The sequence below is a fragment of the Lepidochelys kempii genome, chromosome 1, assembly GCF_965140285.1.
Source record: "Lepidochelys kempii isolate rLepKem1 chromosome 1, rLepKem1.hap1, whole genome shotgun sequence".
Taxonomy (NCBI): domain Eukaryota; kingdom Metazoa; phylum Chordata; order Testudines; family Cheloniidae; genus Lepidochelys; species Lepidochelys kempii.
The window spans coordinates 132107904-132130642 of NC_136380.1; the positions used below are offsets into that span (position 1 = coordinate 132107904).

Consider the following 22739-nt stretch of genomic DNA (forward strand, 5'->3'; position numbering starts at 1 on the left):
CAGGAAAAGGAAAGCACCATTGCTTATAATGGGAGTTCTTGCATAGTTGTCAACCTTTATATCTCAGTATACATAGAATATATCTTATTTGCATCCAAAATGGACTGAACATGCTTGCAGAGCGGTCCACCTACATTAGCAATCAGAATATTCAGTACTGGAATACAGAATGATATAAGAGTTAGAAAAACTGTTGCAATTAATTTTCATTTTGCTTATAACATAAAAGGGAAACTAATGCAAAAGGAATGAAAGATGGGGAAAGCAAAGATGGGTAAAATGGCAAACTTTGGAAACTGTTTGTGGTCTAATCCTGAAAACTATTACTGTCATAAGCATCAGTGGTTGTATTTGGTTAATCAGATGACACATCGGCAGTTGGAAGGGCAGATCAATCTTGACCTTGACCTTAGACAAATTATTATTCAAAGAGTATTTAACTAAGATTGAGTGTCACAGTATAGGCCCCTCGGGATTTGAAGAATTTTTCCACTGTATTGTTTAGCACGTGAGTTTAGTTTTAGAAAGAACTTAATACCTCAAGACTTCATCTTGAAGGTAAGTGCTGTGCATGTGATACAAGTTTGGGATTAACTTCTTGCTAACCAGGACACTGTTTTATATTTTAAGATCCTAGTAGGAGAATCAATTCTTTGTCCGAATCCACAGGATATATAAATTTGCGCTAAGATCTGAATTTATGGGCTACTTGAAGTTGCCAACATTTTAAAAACTTTTGCAAGGGAAAATTGTACAGTTAAGCCAGTGGTCTGGGATTTGCTTCTGCTCTGTTTATTGGGAAGTTTAATGTGTATTTCAGGGAATTTTAGCACTAATATAACACTATGACCCTGATCTTGCAAATATGCACATGCTTAACATGTTTATTTTTTAAAGTAATTTTCAAAACAGGCAAGGTAGATAAGACTTATTATCCCCAATTTACAGATGAGGAAATGAAGACAGAAAACTTAAGTGACTTGACCAAGACCACAGAGGCATGCTATAATACAGCCACCTATAATGGGTGATGTATTTATTTTTTGAAATCTGAGAAATCATCAGTTAAAACAGAGCGTAAGAGGACTTTGGATGCAGTTACTTACTATTAATAGTTGTTTGAGTTGAGCTGAAATAGAGAGACACCTTGGCGCTTTTTAGTCGTACTTGTCCCCAGTATGTTACTGCCTGCAGTTCCACCATGTAGTTGCTGTTGGGTTGCAGTCCCTCCAGGACCACATAATTTTGGGACTATAGTGAAAGAGAATATACACGCAGAATAGTTATGGGATTGCTGGCTCTTATTAAATTAAAAGCAGGCCTGTTGTCTTAGGCACACAAAATTCTTCTTGGAATGAGAAAGAATTTATAAATTTCACCAGAACTCAACTTGCTTTCTTCTTTGATTTTTATTTCATACTCTCTTTCATTTGGACTCTGTTCTGTGTGTAGTTTTTAAAATGCTAAACTTAGTGATGTCTACAGAACTTGCCTGTCTTTAGTAAATATAGGCATCTGCTGTTTTAAGCCAAGACTAAATTTCTTTTTATATGTATAACCAGTTTTTCTGATGCCAAAAAGATTTTGGCCAGTGAAATCTAAACTTTGTGTTTCCCAGCTCCTGGACAGACTCAATTAGCTAAGCAACAGGAAGCTTTGTCTAGAGACAGCTAGTCTGAGGACAGATAGAACATACTGTGCAGTATATTGAACAATATTTTTCTATTTGCTTCTGTTGTTGCTAAAATACCAACAAGAGTGCTTTTCATCTTTGTTAGAGAAAGAAAAGAAACAAACAAACAACCCACAACAACTCAGTTCTCCAATGTCACCGCATGGAGAGGCTCATGAACTGGATTTTCATTCTCTAGTTAACAATCCACAAAGTAAAACAAATCCCATAAGACTGCAAACAAGAGACATAGCCTTTCTGAATTCTTTGCATTTATTTATAGATTTATTCCTAAAAATGCACCATTGTATATTATGTCAAGCACAAATTTGACTCTGCTTTTTTACTCTGAATTCCTTTCAGAGTAACAGGTTTCAGAGTGGTAGCCGTGTTAATCTGTATCAGCAAAAATAATGAGGAGTCCTTGTGGCACCTTAGAGACTAACAAATTTATTTGGGCATAAGCTTTCGTGGGCTAAAACCCACTTCATCAGATGCATGAAGTGGAAAATACATTAGAGAGGTATAAATACACAGCATATGAAAAGATGGGAGTTGCCTTAGCAAGTGGGTGGTCAGTGTTAACGAGCCAATTCTCAACAGTTGACAAGAAGGGAGGAAAAATAACTTTTGTAGTGCTAATGAGTTCAATGTAATCAAGGTGGCCCATTTCAAACAGATGACAAGAAGGTGTGAGTATCAGCAGGGGAAAATTAGTTTTTGTAGTGACCCACCCACAAGGTGCCACAAGGACTCCTCTGAATTCCTTGTTACTTGTCTAGCTTTCTTGTGTCAACTAGGAGTGGCGTGTCAACCATGCAGTGTCATATTTAACACCAAATAGTATGTTAGTACATCTAAAAATATTCAAATTAACAATCATTACTTGGTTTGTTCTGAGAGCGATTTATAAAATTGATTAAGCCTCTTGATTTCCCCAGTTCATGTAGTGGCATTGTTCATTGTAAAATATTGTAGGCCAAATTCTCTGCTGGCAATTCCACTGACTTCATATAGATTTAGTCATAAAAGCATGGACTGGGTTACTTCTAAAAGCAAAATTGGTTAAAAAGTTTGAGTGATCTTATCAAATCAGGGGAATACATCTCTCCATGTCTAGAAATGTGCAATTTTGGTTTTTGGAAAAGTTGTTCTAATATTTAATGGATCATTGATTGGAACTGACTTCAGTGGAGTTCCATCAGGGAATTTCCCCCTTTACTACTATCATTTTATAGCTTTCACAGTATGCTGTAAAAGAACAAAGCACAATGAGATACTTCTCCTCAGAGTAAAAGTAAAGTTATTCTAGGGGCTAATCTCTGCTTTTGGATGTATGTGCTTGGTTGTCATAAGACATGTTCACAGCTCTCATTGAAGCCTAAGGCCAGAACTTGGACCTACTAACATAAAAACGTGTCATCTTGTATGATGGAAAACTGAGATAATGATACTTAATCCTTTGTAAAGTTCTTTTGGATATAAGAGCAAGGTTTTATTTATTATCTGTTTTTAAAACATCTTGATGTTATACACCTTCTACTCATACATCTAAAGTGGTTTTAATTCAAACTAAGGATCCATTTCTATTTCGAATTTCCTTCCTTTTGTGATTTAAAGGACAGCCTTACTACATACCTGGGTAGGGATCCCTGGGATTTGGGGCCTCTTTGGTTGAAGATCTCTGACCTATAGTACTTTACCTGGGAACTTCAGACTTCACTACCTGCCTTTTATATGCCAGCTCTACTCCTGTGTCACCCAGTGGAATACACAGTGGTTATAAGAAAGCAGAGATACCCTGGAATGCTACCCTCATTTTCAATGTGTTTTTAACATGGGGCTTTGAAAGTGAATTTTTAATTGAAGAACACCACATAAAACCAGAGTCTCTGGTCCACTAAGTCCACTTTATGTCATGTAAAACATGGCTGGAAATAGCTAGTGAACTGCCCTTGCATAGGGGAACTCTCTGCTGGTGGAACTCTGGTGCCCCCCAATCTGCAGTGTGAGGGGAATGGGGCATGTGTCAATGGTGTTCCAGAGAGTGATTCCAGGGAAAAGAGCTCCAATATGCGTGATCCTCTGTCATAGCGGAAATTAGAGTAGGCCCCCTGCTGCTTTCACTTCCACTAGGGCCAGGTGGCTGAGGATCAGAGAGCTGAAATCACCTCCTTGTGGCCCAACACTCTGCACTACGTTCTCAGATGTAGTGAAGAATCAGGAATGTAATGTATTGCTAATATGTTGCTCAGACAAGAGTCTGTCCCATGGCCTTTAGTGGTTTCTATTTTATTACCTATAAAGCTATTTATAAAAAGAAAATGCAATGTGCCTAAGGGGACTACGGCAGCTAGTTTTTCGTTAAACCAATGCGTTACATATCAATTCAGAAGCTGACATTAATCTTTTCCTATGGAAATATTTCAGCGTATTAGTACAGTAGGATTATTTAAGAAGGATTTTGTTATTATCTTAGACCTACATGGTAACTAACCCATCATAAATTTCTCTGATATGAGCAAACATCACTTCCAGAGTTCCCTTGATATAATGAAAACTATGCTATAGATGACATTTTATTGAATGAGCATTCCATCATTCAGAGGCTTCCAGTAAAATAAGCCTTATGTTAGAGAAATAATTAGTGTTATATATTAATTGTACATCTACAATAGATTCCAGTTTATCTGGATTTAGACACTTAAAATATTTCCATCTGTATATATGGTTCAATTCTGCTGTCAATCAACACTTGCTCCTCCCTTTGACTTCTACAGAACAATAGCAATGCTTATTTCTAAAGAAAACTGGCTATAAAACTATCAGAGTGATCTTCTTGTAAATTAAAAAGGAATACACCTTTCCATCCTATTTATTTATGTGACTTCACATTTATTTGGTACAGCACAATTTTGTTTTTTAAACCAGAAATATGTTTTCATATGCCATGACTGAGTAGGAGCATTTGTGCCTCATTTTCCAGTTTGCTCCTTACCCCATCAGTAGTCTTTCTTCTTTTCTTCTTAGCTGGGATGACAGACTTGCTGCTGACTGTCCAGCTCCAGAAGACTTTGTAGTGATGCACTGGGATATCAGGTTCTTCCGGGAGATCCCAAACAATCCTCACAGTTACACTTCCATCACTATTTGTAGTGGAGTTGGCAATTCTGAGATTAGCTGGGGCTGGTGGAGCAGATGGGTCTGGAGTAAACAAAAACAAAAACACCCCCCCCCAAGAATATGAAGTAATATGGATTAAGTAAAGATGACCTTTCTCAGTAACTATTCTACAGATTTAACTGCTGAACTCATAACACCAGCTATCATCACAGTTTGCTTCATTCTTAAGAAACAACTGAATATGTTTCACCAACTTTTGTAAATTATAACACTTGGAATCCAAACTCTTTTCAAATGTACATTCTGGGATTAGGTTTAGTTGTGCCATTATTCTGCAAGTCTTGTTGAACATTTATTATGATGTTCAATAAAAAAAAAATATATTACAGATTTTACTTCTGGCTGAGATGAAAAACACATGTAAGGAACTGTATAAGACAAAAATGTTTTATAGATGGTCCAAGAGAAAAATTAACTTCCTTCCAGGAATGAAGAGTAGAATACTGAATTTTTCTCTTCAGTATCCTAAGGGAATTCTCAGGAGATAAGATCTATGTATGCCCCTATCTGTCCATCCTTCCAGGTTCTCATATCAGTGCCCAGCACCATAGTATTTGAGCATTTCCTTAGAGTAAAAACAACAAAGATACATCTCTCTTCCTTTCCTGCCAGCCAGAGGGAGTCCAAACCCAGAAAGCTAATAATACTCTATATGCTCATCATTATAATCTATGCATTCTATTTCAAATAAATAAGACCAATGAACAAATCCTTGCATCTTACAAGGCCTACTATTTTAATTTCTGGTAAGTAATGTGGATCCTGCAACTGCCTCTGTATTTGTGGAACCAAGAACCATCTCAATGATTTATATAGCCAACACGATTCTAATGTGCCTATCACCTTAAAATCTAGGCAGCAATAGCATCTTCATTCAAGGATCTCAAAGAGCTTTATGAATATAAATTAAGTCTCACAATACTTTGAGGTAGGGAAGTGCTATTCTAGCCATTTTATAGATTTGGATTTGTAATACAAATAATTTAAATAATTTAAAACAAAAAGACAATTTTAAAAATACAGCCAAAAAACAGCCTCCCCAAAACCCGAAAATAACCACAGAAATAACTATAACAATCCTTCCAATATTGTCACATTCCTTTCTCTCCAAAAACATCCTGAGTAAAGAGGGCATGCCTCAAGATTTACCTCAAGGTCAATATATGGACTATTCCTCACCACGCAGGAGAATGAATTCAAAAGCTGAATTCAAAAGCTCAAAGCATGTCCTACCAACACCACCCCCAATTTCATGCAGAGGAGGCGTCCAGCATTGGCAGTTCTGCTGTCTGCAACTAGGACAGTATGGCACGGAGAGAGTGTCAAACTATGGCCTAGGCCAGGAAGTCAGTGACAGATCCTGGAAGAGAATTAGGAGGAGGTCCTGATTAGGAGGACCCTATACTACAGGTTGGGCTGATAGCACAGCTTATTATTGAGCTTGCCTGACACTTCTCATTATAAGCAATTAAAAAGTAGGATCCTATAACTTTCCCAAACTAAGTGTTTGGGCTGAAATTTTCCATGTGAAGTGTCTGCCTCAGCCTGAATAGTTTTGCGAAATTTCAGCCCAAATGGTCCAGATGTTTCCAAGATTGAGACTAGGGGAAAATACATTGTTTAACCCTGGTTAAACAATTCTGGTAATCTTTACTTTGAAATGATTTCTTTGAACTCCCAAAGAGCAAGTGATCATGTTTGTGCTTAGGGTGGCAGTGGCTCAGAAGTACATTCCCTATAAGGTGTGCCCTAGCTGCTCAGGGGCAGTGTAAGGCCTAGCACTGAAAATGATAGGAGGGAACCGGTCTCTCCTGTACATCCAGTGACACTCCTATTGGCACCCAGGCAGCAAGAATAGTGAAGTCATATGATTTGAATTCAAAAGATAACCTTAATTCTGACATTTCCTATCTGTGCAACCTTAATTTGGCTCCCTTGTGTGTATGCATTACAAGATAGTTTTTAATTACATGATCATATACTGTTGTTTCCACAGGACTCCTGCCTCAGTCAGTGTACAGGATGGTTCTAGACTCATAAAACCCTTGGTATTATCTCCCTTTATTCTCTGAGGCACAGAGAGATTAAAGTCAAAAGTATCCATTAATTTTGGACGCCCTATTTGAGATACCTACGAACTATTTTTCACAGTACTTAGCATCACATAGTACCTTATAACTTCAAAGTACAACTCCCATTGACTTCAGTTGCAGCTGTGAATGCTCAGCACTTCTGTAAACCAGACCCCAGAGTCTCAAGTCAGGGAGCCAGAAAATGAGGAACACACAATTAGTGACCACCTGTGAAAAGTTTGGTTGAAGTGATTTGTCCAGCATCACATAGGAACTCTGAGCCACAGGGTGGGATAAAATCCAATTCACCAGGGCAGCAATCAGCTCCCTTAACCAGAAAGCCCTCCTTTTTCTTCCTGCAATCCCATCTCATTCACTACATGCTTCCCAACTTCTGCAAGGGTTAGGGCAACCATATTTCCCTATACTGAATACAGGACACGAGGTAACTTACTCGTATTCAAACAACTTCAACGGCAATCAGAACTATGCAGTACAAGCATTCAAATTAACATCGAGTTGACAGAGCACCTGTTAAAAAGAAACACTGCATAGTTGGATTCTTTTTATTTACCTTCCTTAAGGCTTTAGGGTTCACACAGGGAGGGGTCACACACACACACTCTCCCATACCCTTCTCTCACACAGGGGGGTGACTGACCGATGCAACTCTTCCTGACCAGTGCTCTCTTCCCTACATGCCTGGCTGGGCCCCTGGGACGGACCTAGCTCTCTGGGTACCTGGCACCGCATCTTCCTGAGACAACACGTGTGTGTGTGGCGGGGAGGCACGCAGGATTCTATGATAAGAATGTGGCCAGCAGCAGCCTTTCGGCACCGTGCGGGAGGGAAGGGATAGAAGCGGTTTCCAGCTGCAAGAGAGGGGAGGGGGAGAACGAAATGACCTGGCCCATGTCTTTCCAGAGTTCATCTCTTCTCCCCACATCCCCTTGGCTGGAAGCAGCTTGTCCCTTCCTGCCCGCAGTGTCAAAAGGCAGCTAACACCTCCAGGCTGCTGCTGGCCACTGACATAATCCAGCCGCCTCCTGTCCCCCGGCTACAGTGTGGGCAGAAAGGGGTTAATGCCCTAAGGATGCATTGTGCACCAGGGCCCAGGGAACCTGACTGCAGGGGCTTCAGTAAACCCAGTCAGAAGTGACTCAGCAGGTGAAGGTACCTAGGGGATGGAGCAGCCCCGTGCTCCCTGAGGTCAGGACCCAGTGTGTGTGTGGAGGGGGGGAAAATGGGTGAAGAGGGTGCTAAGTCCCTGCCCCAGGGGTTGTTGTGGAGCCTGCAGGTTCAGGGCAGGAACAGGCTGGAAATCGCTTTCCCCCACCACTCCAGAGCTTAGCTGAGGGTGGAGAGGCTCACCCGTGCCAGCACTGTGTGGGGCTTTGGCACATGCAGGGCTCAGCTCCTCCTGGCCAGCGCCCTGGGCAGAGGGTCTTGGGCTTTCCCGGGGCACTGGGCCAGCTGGAAATGGGACGGGGGCAGGACCCTGCAGGCCAAGAGCCGGCACACAGTGGGGGCTGCACTGACGGACCAGCAGGGGGAGTGGCCGGCCCTGCATACTACGTCTTCGCCACACCACAAGCCTTGCATACCCACCCCCTTGTCAGCCACTGCACGCCCACACACACCGCTGGTGGGCAGGCGGCTGGTGAGCAGGGATCAGGCTAGCAACAGGACCCGCCAGTACTGATGGCGGGAGGAGGGAACTGAAAATATGGGACAATTTGCCCATTTTTAAGAAAAAGTAGGCTACCTGCAGGAGGGCTTAAATATGGGACTGTCCCATTAAAAACGGGACATCTGATCACCCTAGCTGGGGTCCTACACAAAACAACTTCCCTTACTACACACCCCAATTCATCTCCAGAGCAGGTCCATCCTGTGCACTGAATGAGGCAGAGATCCTGTGGAAAAAAAAGTGTGTGATCATGGAATTAAAGACTGTGTCATAATGCATGGGCACAAGGGGACTGAATTAAGGGAAACGACATCATAATGAAGATAATCGACTTATACAAGGAGTGAATTTGGCCAATATTTTAAATGGCAAACTCTAGTAAAACAAGACAATTTTTCCTTCGTTTTTTATGCTTGTTCTAGCCCAACATCATCAGCATCAAAACACTATGGAACTGTAAAAAGAGAAGTTCTTGATCCAGAGTAAAGCAGTGAAACAAGAAAGATTTACACAAATTTAAAAGCATATCAGCTAGAATAACACAGTTTGCCAAACGTCAAGGTATATTACTAGCTTATAACAAACAAAGTAATATGTTTGAAAAGACTCATTTTACACGTGAACTGTAAGCCTAATGAACCATCCCTTATTAGCAGAAATAAAGCTGGAGGTGTGTAAAAGGGACACCAGACATTCATTTACTGCATGATTCACCTGAGTGTTTTTATAATGGTAAATGAGCTGTTAAATGAACTTTCCAGGCACAGAAAGTTCATCAGATAATCCCCAGGATAAATGGTTTTACTGAAAAATTCCATCACTTAGGGGATGCAAACTGACATGATCACAATTAATAAGGACAGCATTTCCTATTTAAAGACTAGCAGATGTGAAATAATGAATGGCTTATTAATGTCACTAAAAAGGAATTTCAAATAATAATGGCTGCTCCTGTTCCTCACATATTTCACTCAACCACATTTTTGGTTATAAAAATTACCAAGCATACTTGAGTTATTGGACTTGGGCAATTCAAGCTGACTTTCCCCAGTAATGAGGATTCCTCATTTCTTCACGCTTGCTCAAAATCTTTCAGCTCTCTTGGAAACCAGTTTCCTTTTTTCCCTCAGGTGAAGTGTTGCCCTTATAGTCACTTCCTTAACTGTGAAGAATCCACTGCCTCAGTCTTAAGTACATAATTAATCTAGCTATGTATATTGGAAGAACAACTATGAGTGATGTATTTCCGTAGTTAATCTTAAACTAATGTCGGGGACTGTGCTCTAGTATAGTTTATTGTCTACTTTCTACATATGTTAAAACAATCTGTACATGACAACTGTCATATCACAAGGAAATTTATTGAAATCAATTAAAATATATGGTTCACAAATATACGTTTCATGATTTGAGTGCTATGTGCCAAATTCTGAATTTGTTACTAAGGACAAATATTTGATTGACTTAAAGTTTTCGCTATTTATTTGTAACTACATATTTTGTAGATTGTATGGTAGTGTGAGAAACAAATATTTTATCAGCATGAATGCTGGATGCCCTCCAAGGCACTATGATAATACCAATAAATCAACATCATCATCATCATATTGCCCATGATGGCAAAGCCATAGGTGAATTATACAGGTCATCTCATGTGAGTGTCAAGTAAACCACATGACACCATTGTATATGTTACAGAAGAATTATTTTAAGAGTATTTTAAACAGTATGTCTTTGCAGGTGGAAGGATACAAAAAAGTTATTGAGGCTATTTTTTCATCCCTTTACCTATAAAGACTGGTGGCTTCGTTTTTATAGTGCAATTGTAGAGGGCTCAGGGAGCTCATAAAAAAATTCTAAAAATGAACTGAAATAGCTTCTCTAGATGTATAACTCTGACAACTTTAAAATCTGTCATCTCGGGCTCATTAAGGGCTAGAAACAAGTGCTGTGTGTCCCTTTGGGAAGCTGGGACTCTCCCCTTCCCAATTGGATAAAGCTTCTGCTTTTAGCCTGGCAGGACTGCTGGTAATGGATATTTTTATGTATAGAAAAATGCCCGGTACCCCAAACTGAATCTGGTCAATCCTGTAAAGTGACTATGTTGTTTTTTCTTATACCACCTCCTGGGAACTTTCAGGAAACCTGAAATGTCCCTATTTTTTTTCATTTCATCAGTGAAAACATATGGGGTGAAATCCAGGCCCACTGAAGCCAAAGGCAAAACTCCCATTGAATCACAGGGTCGGGATTTCACCCAGAGTATTTTTTATAACTACAAAACCCTGGTGGAAGACATTGCTATACCAAGTAACATTTGCTCTGGCTTTACCGAAACCAACACTCCAGCTGGACAAACATGCACTGTGATGAAAAGCATTTGGTAAGAAGTGAAGAGTTGAATGGGAATAGATGCTACCAGAGCTGTTCTTTTGCTGAAATGGAATGTTAACACCATTCTTCAGAGTTCCATGAAAAACTCATTCAGAACGCTAAGTCCTAGATCCTAACTCCATTTAGGTGCCTAAATTCCTTTGAGGATCCGATCCTACGTTCCTTGAAAAAATTCTTCTTTTCTAAGGGATTTATATGTCACCCTTCTGAGTCACATGCCAGCAGTAGTGACAACACCACATATTTTCAGAGTATTCTCTTTTGTGTACCTATTTGTGGTCCTAAAAAAAAATAAACGGAGGTGACATTTTTAATTGTTATCATCCTGGACCTTGGACTTTTGGTTGGAGAAATTTCACATTTGAGGGAGAAAGAGGTAAAAATTCTCTAGACTGGTGATTTTTTAAAAAATCTAGCACTGTTTGAAGTTACTTAAAAATTTGGACTATTAGAATAAATCCTGTGAAGACAGATTAGCAAGCGGAAGGCAATATGAATACTGTTTGTTTGGACAGTAGCAATAAAATATTGCCTGGAGGTGGGGAATATTTCCTGAGATTGTGATGTAGGTACAGAACTCCAGCTGGTATAAATTGTCATACCTCCATTTAAGTCAATGGAGTCCACTGAAATTAATGGAACTATGACAATTTACACCAGCAGAGGATCTGTTCCATTTTATCTAAAGCTAACGTATCATTACTTTCTCTAATGTCTTTACATGCAAATACTGGTACCTAATTTTATTTATAGACATTTCTATGACACTCATCGCCACGACAACTGACAAAACTACCTCCATAAAAGTCTAAATATTTTGGAATCTCCCGTTTTTCTGTGATTTAAAAAATTTTTATTTCAGACAAAAGTCACAAGTGAGAACCAATAGAGGATAAGCCAGACATAGTGTACTGTGGACACAAAGAAAGTGTCATGTGAAATTTCTTAAATATCAAATACAGAACATTGTAATTAACCAGCCAGAGTGTTCTTCCCTAATAATGTGTTCCCCAATTATCTGATAACACTTTTTTCATATTCTTGCTTTTACTATTGCATTATTGAATGAAAAAGTTGTTTCTACCGGACACTGACAAGTCATATCATGGTTTGTACATCAAGGCAAATGCTAGTGGCAAAGAAATTTTGTATCAAAATAATGCAAAAAGCTTATAGAGTTCTACAGAAACAAAATACTGATTAATGTGACTACAGTGATAACCTGTTATCATATTTTACCCAAAGGGTAAAAAAGCCCCTCTCTCCTCCCCACGTGCTGGACTGACCCGACCCCCCTCCCACCCTACCCCGTTATCTGCCTGTGCGGGGCTGGCCTGGCCCAGCCCAGCCGCTCTCCCGAGCCCTCCCTCTCACACAGGGCTGGCATTGCTGCTTGCCCCCTCTCTCTCCTGAAGGTTCCTCTGCACCCTGCTAGGGGTCACACCCCACTTTTTTGCCAAAACTGTGGGTTTGTCCAGTTTGCTCTTGCCAACTGATCATCAGTTGGCAAGAGCAAGTGGGACAAACGCCCAGTTTTGCCAAAAATGTGGGGATGGCCAGGACAGGACAGGACACCCTACATGTTACCTTATAGTTACACTTCATTAACCCCTTTTACTGATCACCTTAAAATATAAATTAGTTAGGTGCACTTTGTCTTGATACCTTTTTCGAAGATGACACTATTTTATAATTCCAGTTCTGGAGTTTCTCAAATGCTTATTTTTGTTACTGTTGTTGTTGCAGAGCCTTGTGCTTACCTGAGGGTACAATCATATCTTTTGGTTGCAGAAACATTGATATCAGTGTTTGCAACGCTTTCCTTTGTGGTTAGTACTGTAGTTCAAGTAAAAAAAAAATCATCATATATACTTCAATTTGGCACACAGACCTGTCCTCGATCTGGAAATAATTCTGGGCTAAGCAACATGACAAGTAAATCACTTCTCACCTCAAGAAATGATAGCTTCATTAGGTCAAGGTTGAGGTCACCGTCACAGCACATTGGGCAAATGCTGCATTTGTCTGCACCATATCTGGCCTGTGTATCCCCAAAGAAGTTAAATTCCTGTGTTGCTGGTTACTCTGCCATCACATGCAAAACTTTGTCCCCATATCCCCCAAAAGAGGAATCCTTGCTGTTTAACTACCTCCTCCCCCATATCCTCGACAATTTTAAAAAAATTAATGTATTGCTATATTAATTATCTTTACTATATTGAAAACCACCTTACATCCAAAAGCACTTTGCAACCTTAACAAACCAATACATACAAACCATGCAGCGGGATCATTTAATCCATTACCAAAATGCAACCATTTCTTGGTCAAAACTTGGAAACTGCTTAATGTGTAATGAGCATAACGAATAAATGAATTCTACTGTCTGCCATAATGTAAAAAGGACACTAGAACTTGGAATTCTCCTTCTGACTTGTAATAATCAGAGCAAGTTTGGTTCTAATTTAGGATCTTTTTTCACTTCACATATTATATAAAATGGATCACCAAACACTGTCTTTTAAACATTTTACCTTATAAGTCTTTACAAAACTGTTGAAGCTGCATCACAGACAAGTTTCTAGCTATTAAACAGTTCCAAGGCATATGCCGAGGGATCCGTTTTGCCCATTGGAAATGGCACACATAAACCAGCTGTGCAACAGTATAAAAAAATCATTGGTCTCATAGGAGCAACAGAAGGAGTTTTATTGCTGGGAGTGGGTGTCTGTTCTGGTTTTACTAACACTCAGTAATGTATGCATGAAATCACATCCAGTATGGTACTAATGTGCTGTGAAAACAATGTTGTCTGCTTCCTTTTCTTTGGTAATTTATACTGTGTATGCTAGTAACTGCCTTCATGCTGAAGACAAAAGCCTCTAGCAGAGGGAGAGTGTTTTGGCTGTTTGTGTGTGTTTGATGACCTATATAGCCTCTTTTTGCTTAGGAAAATGGCACATTAATCTAGGAATAGGCTTGAAAAATAAATGCATTACATGACAATGTTTAATGTTGATCCCTCCAGTTAACTGCAGACCCTGTTCTTGAGAGACTAAACCTCCATTATATACAAAGCTGGATTAGGTTAATACTACACGACTAGAGCCTCAAAACACTGACCTAAATGCACTTTTGTTACTTCTGAATAAGTGAATTTCATACTGTGTCATACTAACAAGTCATATCATTGGCATCAAGCACCTTTCAGGCAGGTAACTGATCATCCACACGAGTTGGGGTTGGGCACAAGTAGCTTTCTACAATCTTCTGCACCCAGACACACACAGTAATGGAGCACAGGGATTGCTGCCTCCCAAGGAGCCCTCCTCCTTCCCATTCCAGAGCCCATTGGCACAGATTGGGGAATAGAACCAGTAAACGTGTGAGGGGGAAAAAAAATTATTGGTTTTTTTTGTTTATGATTTTGTTTATTTGTGAAAATCTTTTGTTTTGGAAAATATTAGCCGCTCAAATGAGCAAAAGATTGCAAAAAAAGTAAGTCAAAAATTCAAGATCTCTAAATCAGCTCTCTTGGGGAGCATCATTCTGATTGTTATTATTTGTATTGCAGCACCCCAGTCATGGACCGAGACCCCACAGTGCTAAGTGCTGTACAAAATGACAGTCCTTGTCCCAAAGAGCTGGGCATTCTCTCACGCGGACAAGTACCTCAGGGAGGGATTTTTTTTTTCTTTCTGTGGCACAGTCCCTTAAGGAGTTCCCCCTGGGGCAGTGCAGCTTGACTCCACTCCCAATGCAACGCCATGCATATTGGCCACACTTGAACCCTTTATCTGAGAAAAAAACCAAACCAAGCACACAAAAAACAGCTGCTCCTTTGTAACATTCTGAATATTTTATGATTGTTGTTCTCTCCAATGAGGTCACTGATTATCTGAGTGTAATAAGAAGTATTTATTTATATAGTGTTACAAACAAATAAGTGAGCTCGTGCCAAACTACCAAGTTTCTCAAATCCTTACAATATAAAGGCAGCAGGGACTACACTGTGTTAAAAAAAATCAAACCAAATAGACTCAGAATGGTCTAGAGCAGGGGTTCCCAAACTTGGTTCGCAGCTTGATTAGGGTAAGCCCCTGGCGGGCTGTGAGACACTTTGCTTACCTGAGCATGAGCAGGTATGGCTGCTCACAGCTCCCATTGGCCGGGAACGGTGAACCGCGGCCACTGGAAGCGGCCTACCTGCGGACGCTCAGGTAAACAAAGTGTCTCGCAGCCCACCGGAGCTTACCCTGAACAATCTGCAAGCCAAGTTTGGGAACTCCTGGTCTAGGGTCATTATCATTGGAACGCTTCACGAAATAAGCAGTTTGTTGTGGTTTGGTTTGGTTTTTTAAGAACAAGAAGATGGAGAACACCAGGGTGGATGCGACTCAGGTGGATGCAGTTTGCTTGAACTCTGAAGTGTCCCCCGGGGAATCCCCAAACATGGTCCCCTAAAGCCCCTAAGAAATATTGCACCCAACTATTGTGACCCCCAAGGTGCCCTCTAGCACCACATTATCTTCTCCAAATCCAAAAGCACCAAAGAAAGCACCAAAGAAAGCAAGAAAGCAAGAAAGCAAGAAAGCAAGAAAGAAAGAAAGAAAGAAAGAAAGAAAGAAAGAAAGAAAGAAAGAAAGAGAAGATCCGCCTGCCCTCCTTCTACAAACAAGATGGTGCCTGAGCCCGATGGAACACAGGTGATAACTATACTGCAACAGGTGACCATGGATACTGTTGAAATTAAATCTACATTTTCCACCCTACAGGCCACCATGACTGAAATTGAGAGTGCACTACAGCTGTAACCAGAAGGATGAGTGAAGCAGAACACAGAATTTCTGAAGGGAAAGATGATTTCAGAGAGAACAAATTACAGATTATGAAGAACTGTTATGGTATCAGGACCATTAAGACCAAGCTATTGGATCTAGAAAGCCACTCACAATGATGTAACATCAGGATTGTAGGTGTCCCTGGGGGAATAGACAAGTAAACCCTCCATATTTGTCCCTAAACTATTAAATTGTTGTATCTGCCAGTAGAGTTTTGGTTTGATATACAAGGGGCACACCAGACCCTTGCCCCCAAGCCAGCTCCAGGAAGTCAGTCTGGAGCATTGATTGTGAAGTTCATGAAGTTTACCACTAAGGGACTTATCTTGCAGAAATCCAGAGAAAAAAGAAGCTGTTATAGGGAGAACCAGCAATTAAAATACTGCTCTTTCATGATTATGCCTGTGATGTGGTTGCAATGATGTCAGCTTTTAACCAAAAAAAACCATTGGCCAGGAAGATGGACTTGAAGTATTTTGTTAATTACATGAAAACACTCCATATTAACAGTGGTGAGAAGACAGTATCATTCAGTTCCCCTCAGGAGGCAGAAAAATGCAAGCTCTTTTCTTGCAAGAGGAGACATCTACGGAATGATCTGATTATACAGAATTTATGTTTTGCTCTCTGAGATCTTATATGGCTGCTCTAAAAATGTTGATGGACAGTGGTTGATATTGATGTTAGTTCTTGTTTTTTCTTTCTCTCTGGAGTTGAAGAGTTAAAGGGTTATTATCAATTTACTACCTATTGCCTTAACTCATGGGAAAGGAACTTCAATGTAAAATTTATCATTTCATTAGTTTATATATATAAAATCATTGTTTTATTAGATGGTGCTTCTTTATGGACTAATGTATCAAGATTCTATTGGTAATAAGGGATTACTATATTAATGTTTGGGGCCCCAGGGGCTGTGAAGATCTCCAAGTTTCACCTGATCCAGCAGCCCCCTCTGGGTGTCAAGTGTGTGGTTTTGGGCTGTTTACACAGATTCTTCTTTTTTGATTGTATAGTACTAATGTGTATTTCTCTCTCCACTATCTTTTCCATGTTATTTTACTTATTTAATTTCTCTGCCACCATCCTGTTACTGTCCCATGCTAGGAATTTCATTCCTACTCTTGTAGAATAGGTACTGGGAAGTGACAACCTACCCCTAGATTATATAACTTTTGCTGCCCAGCTATGCAAGAACTATATGGCACTCAGGAAATGTTGCTATTTCATTTATTCACAAAGTGACCTTATATTTTACCCAGTATATTTTAACAATGATGGCTCTGATAATTAAATGTGTCTCCTGGAATTTAAAGGATTTTAATAACCCCGTTCAAAGAGGGGGAAAAAATATTCAATGCTTAAAAAAAGAGAATGTTGCCTTTGTTATGCTCCAGGAGACACATCTGACAGAACATGAAGCTTGTAAACTGAATAAAGCTTGGGTAGGCTTCTCAGTTTCTGGTTTGCTTTTATTCTAAAGCTAAGGCTGTTGTCATACTAATACATCAAAAGTTTAATATTAATATTCTGAGGATAATATCTGACAGTGAGGTCAGATTTGTTGTTCTCATGGATGAAATTGGCAATTCTAAAATCATCTTTGCCAATCTCCACAGGACAAAGCAGGATGATCCCAAATACTTTCATGAGTGTAAATGACATGGGCCTCCATCCTATTATTATAGTTGGAGACTTTAATGAAACTCTAGATCTAGTCCTTGATAAATCTTATAAAACCACTAATACTTATCAGGTACTTCATACATACATGGTTGATTTAGGCTGATTTAGACAAGATGTGAGGAGACTGGGCAATCCTATAGCCAAAGACTATAGGGTTTTGTTTTTTTCTTCAGCTCATCCAACAAATTCAATATTGGACTATTTCTTAGTGGCACAAGATGATTCATTCTGTCACCGATTGTGGTATTTGTACTATTATTATATATGACAGTGTTCCTATACATATGTCTTTCTTATGGAGGGAGACATAAAATATTTCAAAATAAATACCCAATAGCTGAACCAATCCGCTGAACACTAGGGTTATGTAACAATTATTTCATTCTAGACATGTTTCATCTTACTGGACTTGTGAATGTGGCACAGATGTTGTCACAGCCACAAAAAGTGCCAGCAGCCCTGAAAAATTATATAAATTCCTGAAGAGAGGTAAATTTGACTATGGAGTTGATCAGCTAACTATTCTCTACTGCTTGCATGACAATTCACATTTCTTTGTTGAGGGCTGCAGTTTAGCCTTGAAAACAGTTACTTGTGAGGGTTACAGTAACCTTTTGAACAAGGTTGATTATACTTTTTGCTGCTATAAAGATGCAAATTATTTTAGTTTCTTCTGCAACAGAATGTAAAAAGTACTCCAGGCTTTCGCTGTCCTTGTCATAGAATTCTTAGGGCTTTTTCTGCCAACAAACCAACCAGGAATAGTAGGTTATACATGCAAGCGCCGGGGAGGGGCAGAAGGGTAGGCTGCAGAAAATAGGAGGCTCCAAATATCTAAAATGTGGTCATTTTCCATGTGGGTATTTAGAGCCATATGTTCCTGGGGGTAGCACACTATGGAGTGAAGAAACATGTTAGAACTTACTACAAATCCTGCCTGAAAATGCCATGCAAAAGCCAAAACTTCATGGTTAATATGTTACATCTCTACACAATTACAGTTTTAAATTGCATCCAGACAGAATATTTGTCTCAGACTAACAAAATCCAAACAAATAATTGAGGTGTGGTGTAAAGCAGCATGAATGTAGCCAGAGAAAAGTCAACATGTTACATTTGCTACCCCAGGGGGGAAAAAAAACATTTACTTCAGAACACAGAACAAGTTACTGCTGTTCTGGCCACTAGTAGTTTGCTCCTGACAGACATCTGCACCTTGATGAGATGGCATGACTTTTAGACGTAGTCTACACTGAAAAAGATTTGTTGGTACAACTATAGCCACACAGAAAAATCCTAATGTGGATGCAGTTATACCAGCAAAAAAGTGCCCATGCCAGTATAATTTATACCAGTTCAGCAAGTAAATTAAGCTAGACCAGCACTTTCATGCCCGTATAACTACATCTGCATGAAGAAAATTTGCTGGTATAGAAATGTTGCAAAAAAATCAAAAGCAAACACACAAACACGCACGCACACACACACATACACACCCCAAACAACACTGTAATACTGGCAAAAGTTTCTAGTGTATACCTTGGCCTTAGTCTCATGTTAGTGGATGTTCAATCACACAAGGGACACCTCCAAAGCATCAAGACCTTCGGATAGTTATAATGAACAACATCACTTCTCCAGTAGTTAAATTAATTGAGAACTTTTGACTATTGTCTGTTTATCCATCTGTCTAGGTATACATAGCCCTCATTACAATAGACTCTGTGCACATCTATAAATCCAAGGTATCCAACACAACAGCATATCTCCTCTTATAGTACACATAGCAGTTTATGCTAAAAGAAAAACAGAAAAAGTCGTCTTCTCGTTATTTTTTTAATTTAAACTTTCTTATGGGTGAACTCAAAAGGTGTCAGAACTAGAAAATGAACTCTTGTTTATTCACAGAATGGTGAGGATGGGCAGTGGCTTTGAAAACTATCAATATGCCTCAACCCTGACAGGCAGTAATAACGTATTCATTCAGTCCTCATACCCTTTCACTCTGATTTATTTACCAAAATTGCCAGCAATAGTACATGCCCTTGTTAACTGTGACCATGTTGGTCGCTGCTGGGCTTTATTAAGCTATACTTATTCCAGACCAGAGTCCAAAAATTAAAAGCTCCATTAGCAATGGCCCATATCAGCTATTTCTTTTATACAACTACCTTTACGTTATATAGAACACTCCAGAGTCCATTGGTAAAACACTGCATAAGTTACACATGCAAAAGCCCCATTTACTCTAAAGGGAGTCAGAAAAGAACATTAATTAACATGCCCCTTTTCATAGCATTTTATTAAACTTCCTAATGTGTTTTGTAAAATTACAATTAAAGTTAAGGAGGACTTGTGGCACCTTAGAGACAAACAAATTTATTTGAGCATAAGTTTTCGTGAGCTACAGCTCACTTCATCGGATGCATGCATAATTAAACTTAATTCATCTTCAGAAAATAGTATAACAATTGAGAGTTTGTAGTAGGTTGTGTTGGGATAAGCTGATACTTACTGACTTTGGACCAGGGGCCAAATTCCAGCTTGGGGGACATCGCCAAGAGCCACACTAGTCAATGGGGGTAAATGGAAGCATGACATCCTCTCTCTCGTTTTCTCAATTGACCCTCATTCTTCCATCTATCTTTCATTCCAATTTTTAAATTCCATTTCTCCTCCTCCTGGAGGCTTTTTCTCCTATTCCTCAGAGCATGTCTGTATTTCCATTATTCCTACCAAAGTTACCATCACAGATGAGACATCTTCCTTTTCCCTGTCCCCATTCCTCAATGTTCTCACACCTCTTCCCTTCATTTCTCTAATCAGGTTTAGCCCACCATATGCAGAAGAGAGGTGAATCCTGAAACTAAACCTGTTCAGGAACTCTTCATGCATTTAACATGTTAGCTCTACATTTACTCTTTTAGCTCACGGGGGAAAGGGATGCCATTTCTGTTGTCTGCTGAAAGCTGCTGAGCTGTGGCTAGGAAGGATCTGGACTGAGCAGTTTACCTGTGTGGTATACAATGAGTGTCAAAGTGGCAAGTAATAAAAAATGTCTAAAAAATGTCTCAGACATTGAGACATTGAGTAATAGCCAATTACTGTGACCATAATTGCTTGATTATGTCTCCATGTAACATGCTGAATATTTGCCCCACCTTCTTCATTGGAGTTCTGATGCCTTCAGAATGTTGACGCTCAGAGGACATACAGAAATAGAAAAGTATATGGTTCTTGAAGTGTGCTGCATCAAACATCACTAAAGATTTGTGTCACCTATTTCCAAAATGAACAAAAAGTCTGTCTATCTTAGGGATTTATACTGCCATGCATCACCACGTGAGTGCCTTCTATATAAAAGCAAATAGAAACCACAAAGTCTCTAGTTGAGTTCATGAAATTTCTAGCACTTCTTCCTCTTCAGAGTAAAAAGTTTGCTTGATTTATGTTTTTGATGGTGCCAGAGACCTTGTGATCCCTGCTAGGAGGTGGAAGGGCATGCACAGAGAAGCAGAACTAAGTCAAATTACTGGTGCTATAATTGCTTGAACACAACCAACAAAATTATGTGATACCGTCTGTCCAGCAAATGGCAGGAATATATTCCCTATGAAAATAACAAATATTGAGACTACTTGCAACAGCATATGCTGAGATCTCAGTTCTTTCATATTTGACTTTCAGTATCATGTGGTCAGGAGAACTTCAGTTCTCTTACTAGCAGTGTTGAAAGAACCCAAAAGGATGTTCATTAATTCTGAGACCCCCTTGCAGATAAAAGAATAATGGCATCATTAACCTTTAATCTATGTAATAACTTCAGTCAAACCTGGGCCATTCCTTAAGCTAATGACTAAATGCAGACAACCCACCCATTGAAAATCCAGAACAAAAACATTAAGAAGATTGGGTTGCATTCCATGTGTAGCCAAGATGAGGGTGAGATGGAGGAAATGAATACTAACCTTTAGAGGAGCGGAAGTGCTTACTGGGTGCTGTGAAGCCTCTTGTCCCATGCACATTAACGGCAGCCACTCGGAACTGGTACCACCTGCTGGGTCTTATGTCAGACAGTTGTACTCTTTCCTCTGTAGTCTGGTGGGAAAAATGTCATAACACACTGACTCCTTTTATTCTGAAATGTTAATCTTACTGTCTCACATCTTCTGACATACACTAGCTTATTCAGTAGGGTTTTTGAGGTTGGGGACACTGGAGAAATTGTTTTAAGTACACATAAAATTGTGAAATCATAAGTGCCGGCAGATTCCAACTACTGCACATTACTCTGGCAGCCCACCTTAGTTGTGAACTGCAACACATCTACGATTCTTAGCAAAGGCTTCTGACCATGCTAAACTGTACAAAATAGTGTGGATTTTTATTATTATTTTTTTAAAATATCCCTCAAAAAATCAGCTTAAGTGACAAAGCTTACTTTCACTTGTGACTTAAGTGGGCAAGATTCTGGTCTCCCCTTCACCTGTATACATTCAGGAGAACTGGATGGAAATGTTTTCCAATTATAATTACTGTGGAAATCAATTCAGGGGGAGGAAATCTCTATAAGGATCTCCTTGCAGAGACAGAGCAAGGATTTGTTTCCAGCAGAATACACTTTAAGGCCTATCCAAAAACACTACAGATCCTTAGGAATGCATAGGAGGCAGAGCCTTCTCTCTGTGTGGAAATGTGGCCATCCACCTGGTTCCTGAAAGTGAGGCTCCACTGTAACCATCCTGGATATGGCTGCATCCTGGACCCATTTTTAAAGAGGATCTTCACAGAATCACAGATTATAATGTCAGAAGGGACCACTGCAATTATCTAGTCTGACCTCCTGCATAACACAAACCATAGAAATTCCTTGGATTAATTCTTGTTTAAATAGACCATATCCTTTAGAAAAACATCCAATCTTGATTTAAAAATTTCCAGTGATGGAGTACTCACCACAACCCTTGATAAGTTGTTCAAATGATTAATTACCCTTAAAATATACCTTTACTCTTAAAAAGCTTGCACCTTATTTCAAGTCTAGCTTCAACTTCCAGTCATTGGATCTTGTTATATCTTTGTCTGTTAGAGTGAAGAGACCAGAAGTGGACACAGTATTCCAGCAGCGGTCACACCAGTGCCAAATACATGGGTAAAATAACCTCTCTATTCCTACTAAAGATTCCCCTATTTATTCATCC

At 39.6% G+C, this 22739-nt stretch overlaps 1 protein-coding gene across 1 annotated transcript in view; it reads right to left on the bottom strand.

Moving 5' to 3' along the window:
* The window catches only part of ANOS1 (anosmin 1), a 182688-nt gene that overhangs the window by 36120 nt on the left and 123829 nt on the right, over positions 1-22739 (bottom strand). Inside the window, exons 6-8 of the mRNA XM_073327881.1 lie at positions 21507-21636; positions 4671-4876; positions 1107-1251 (exon numbers count right to left, since the gene is read on the bottom strand). Of these exons, the coding sequence (XP_073183982.1) occupies positions 1107-1251; positions 4671-4876; positions 21507-21636 (481 nt within the window). The remainder of the gene's footprint in view (positions 1-1106; positions 1252-4670; positions 4877-21506; positions 21637-22739) is intronic.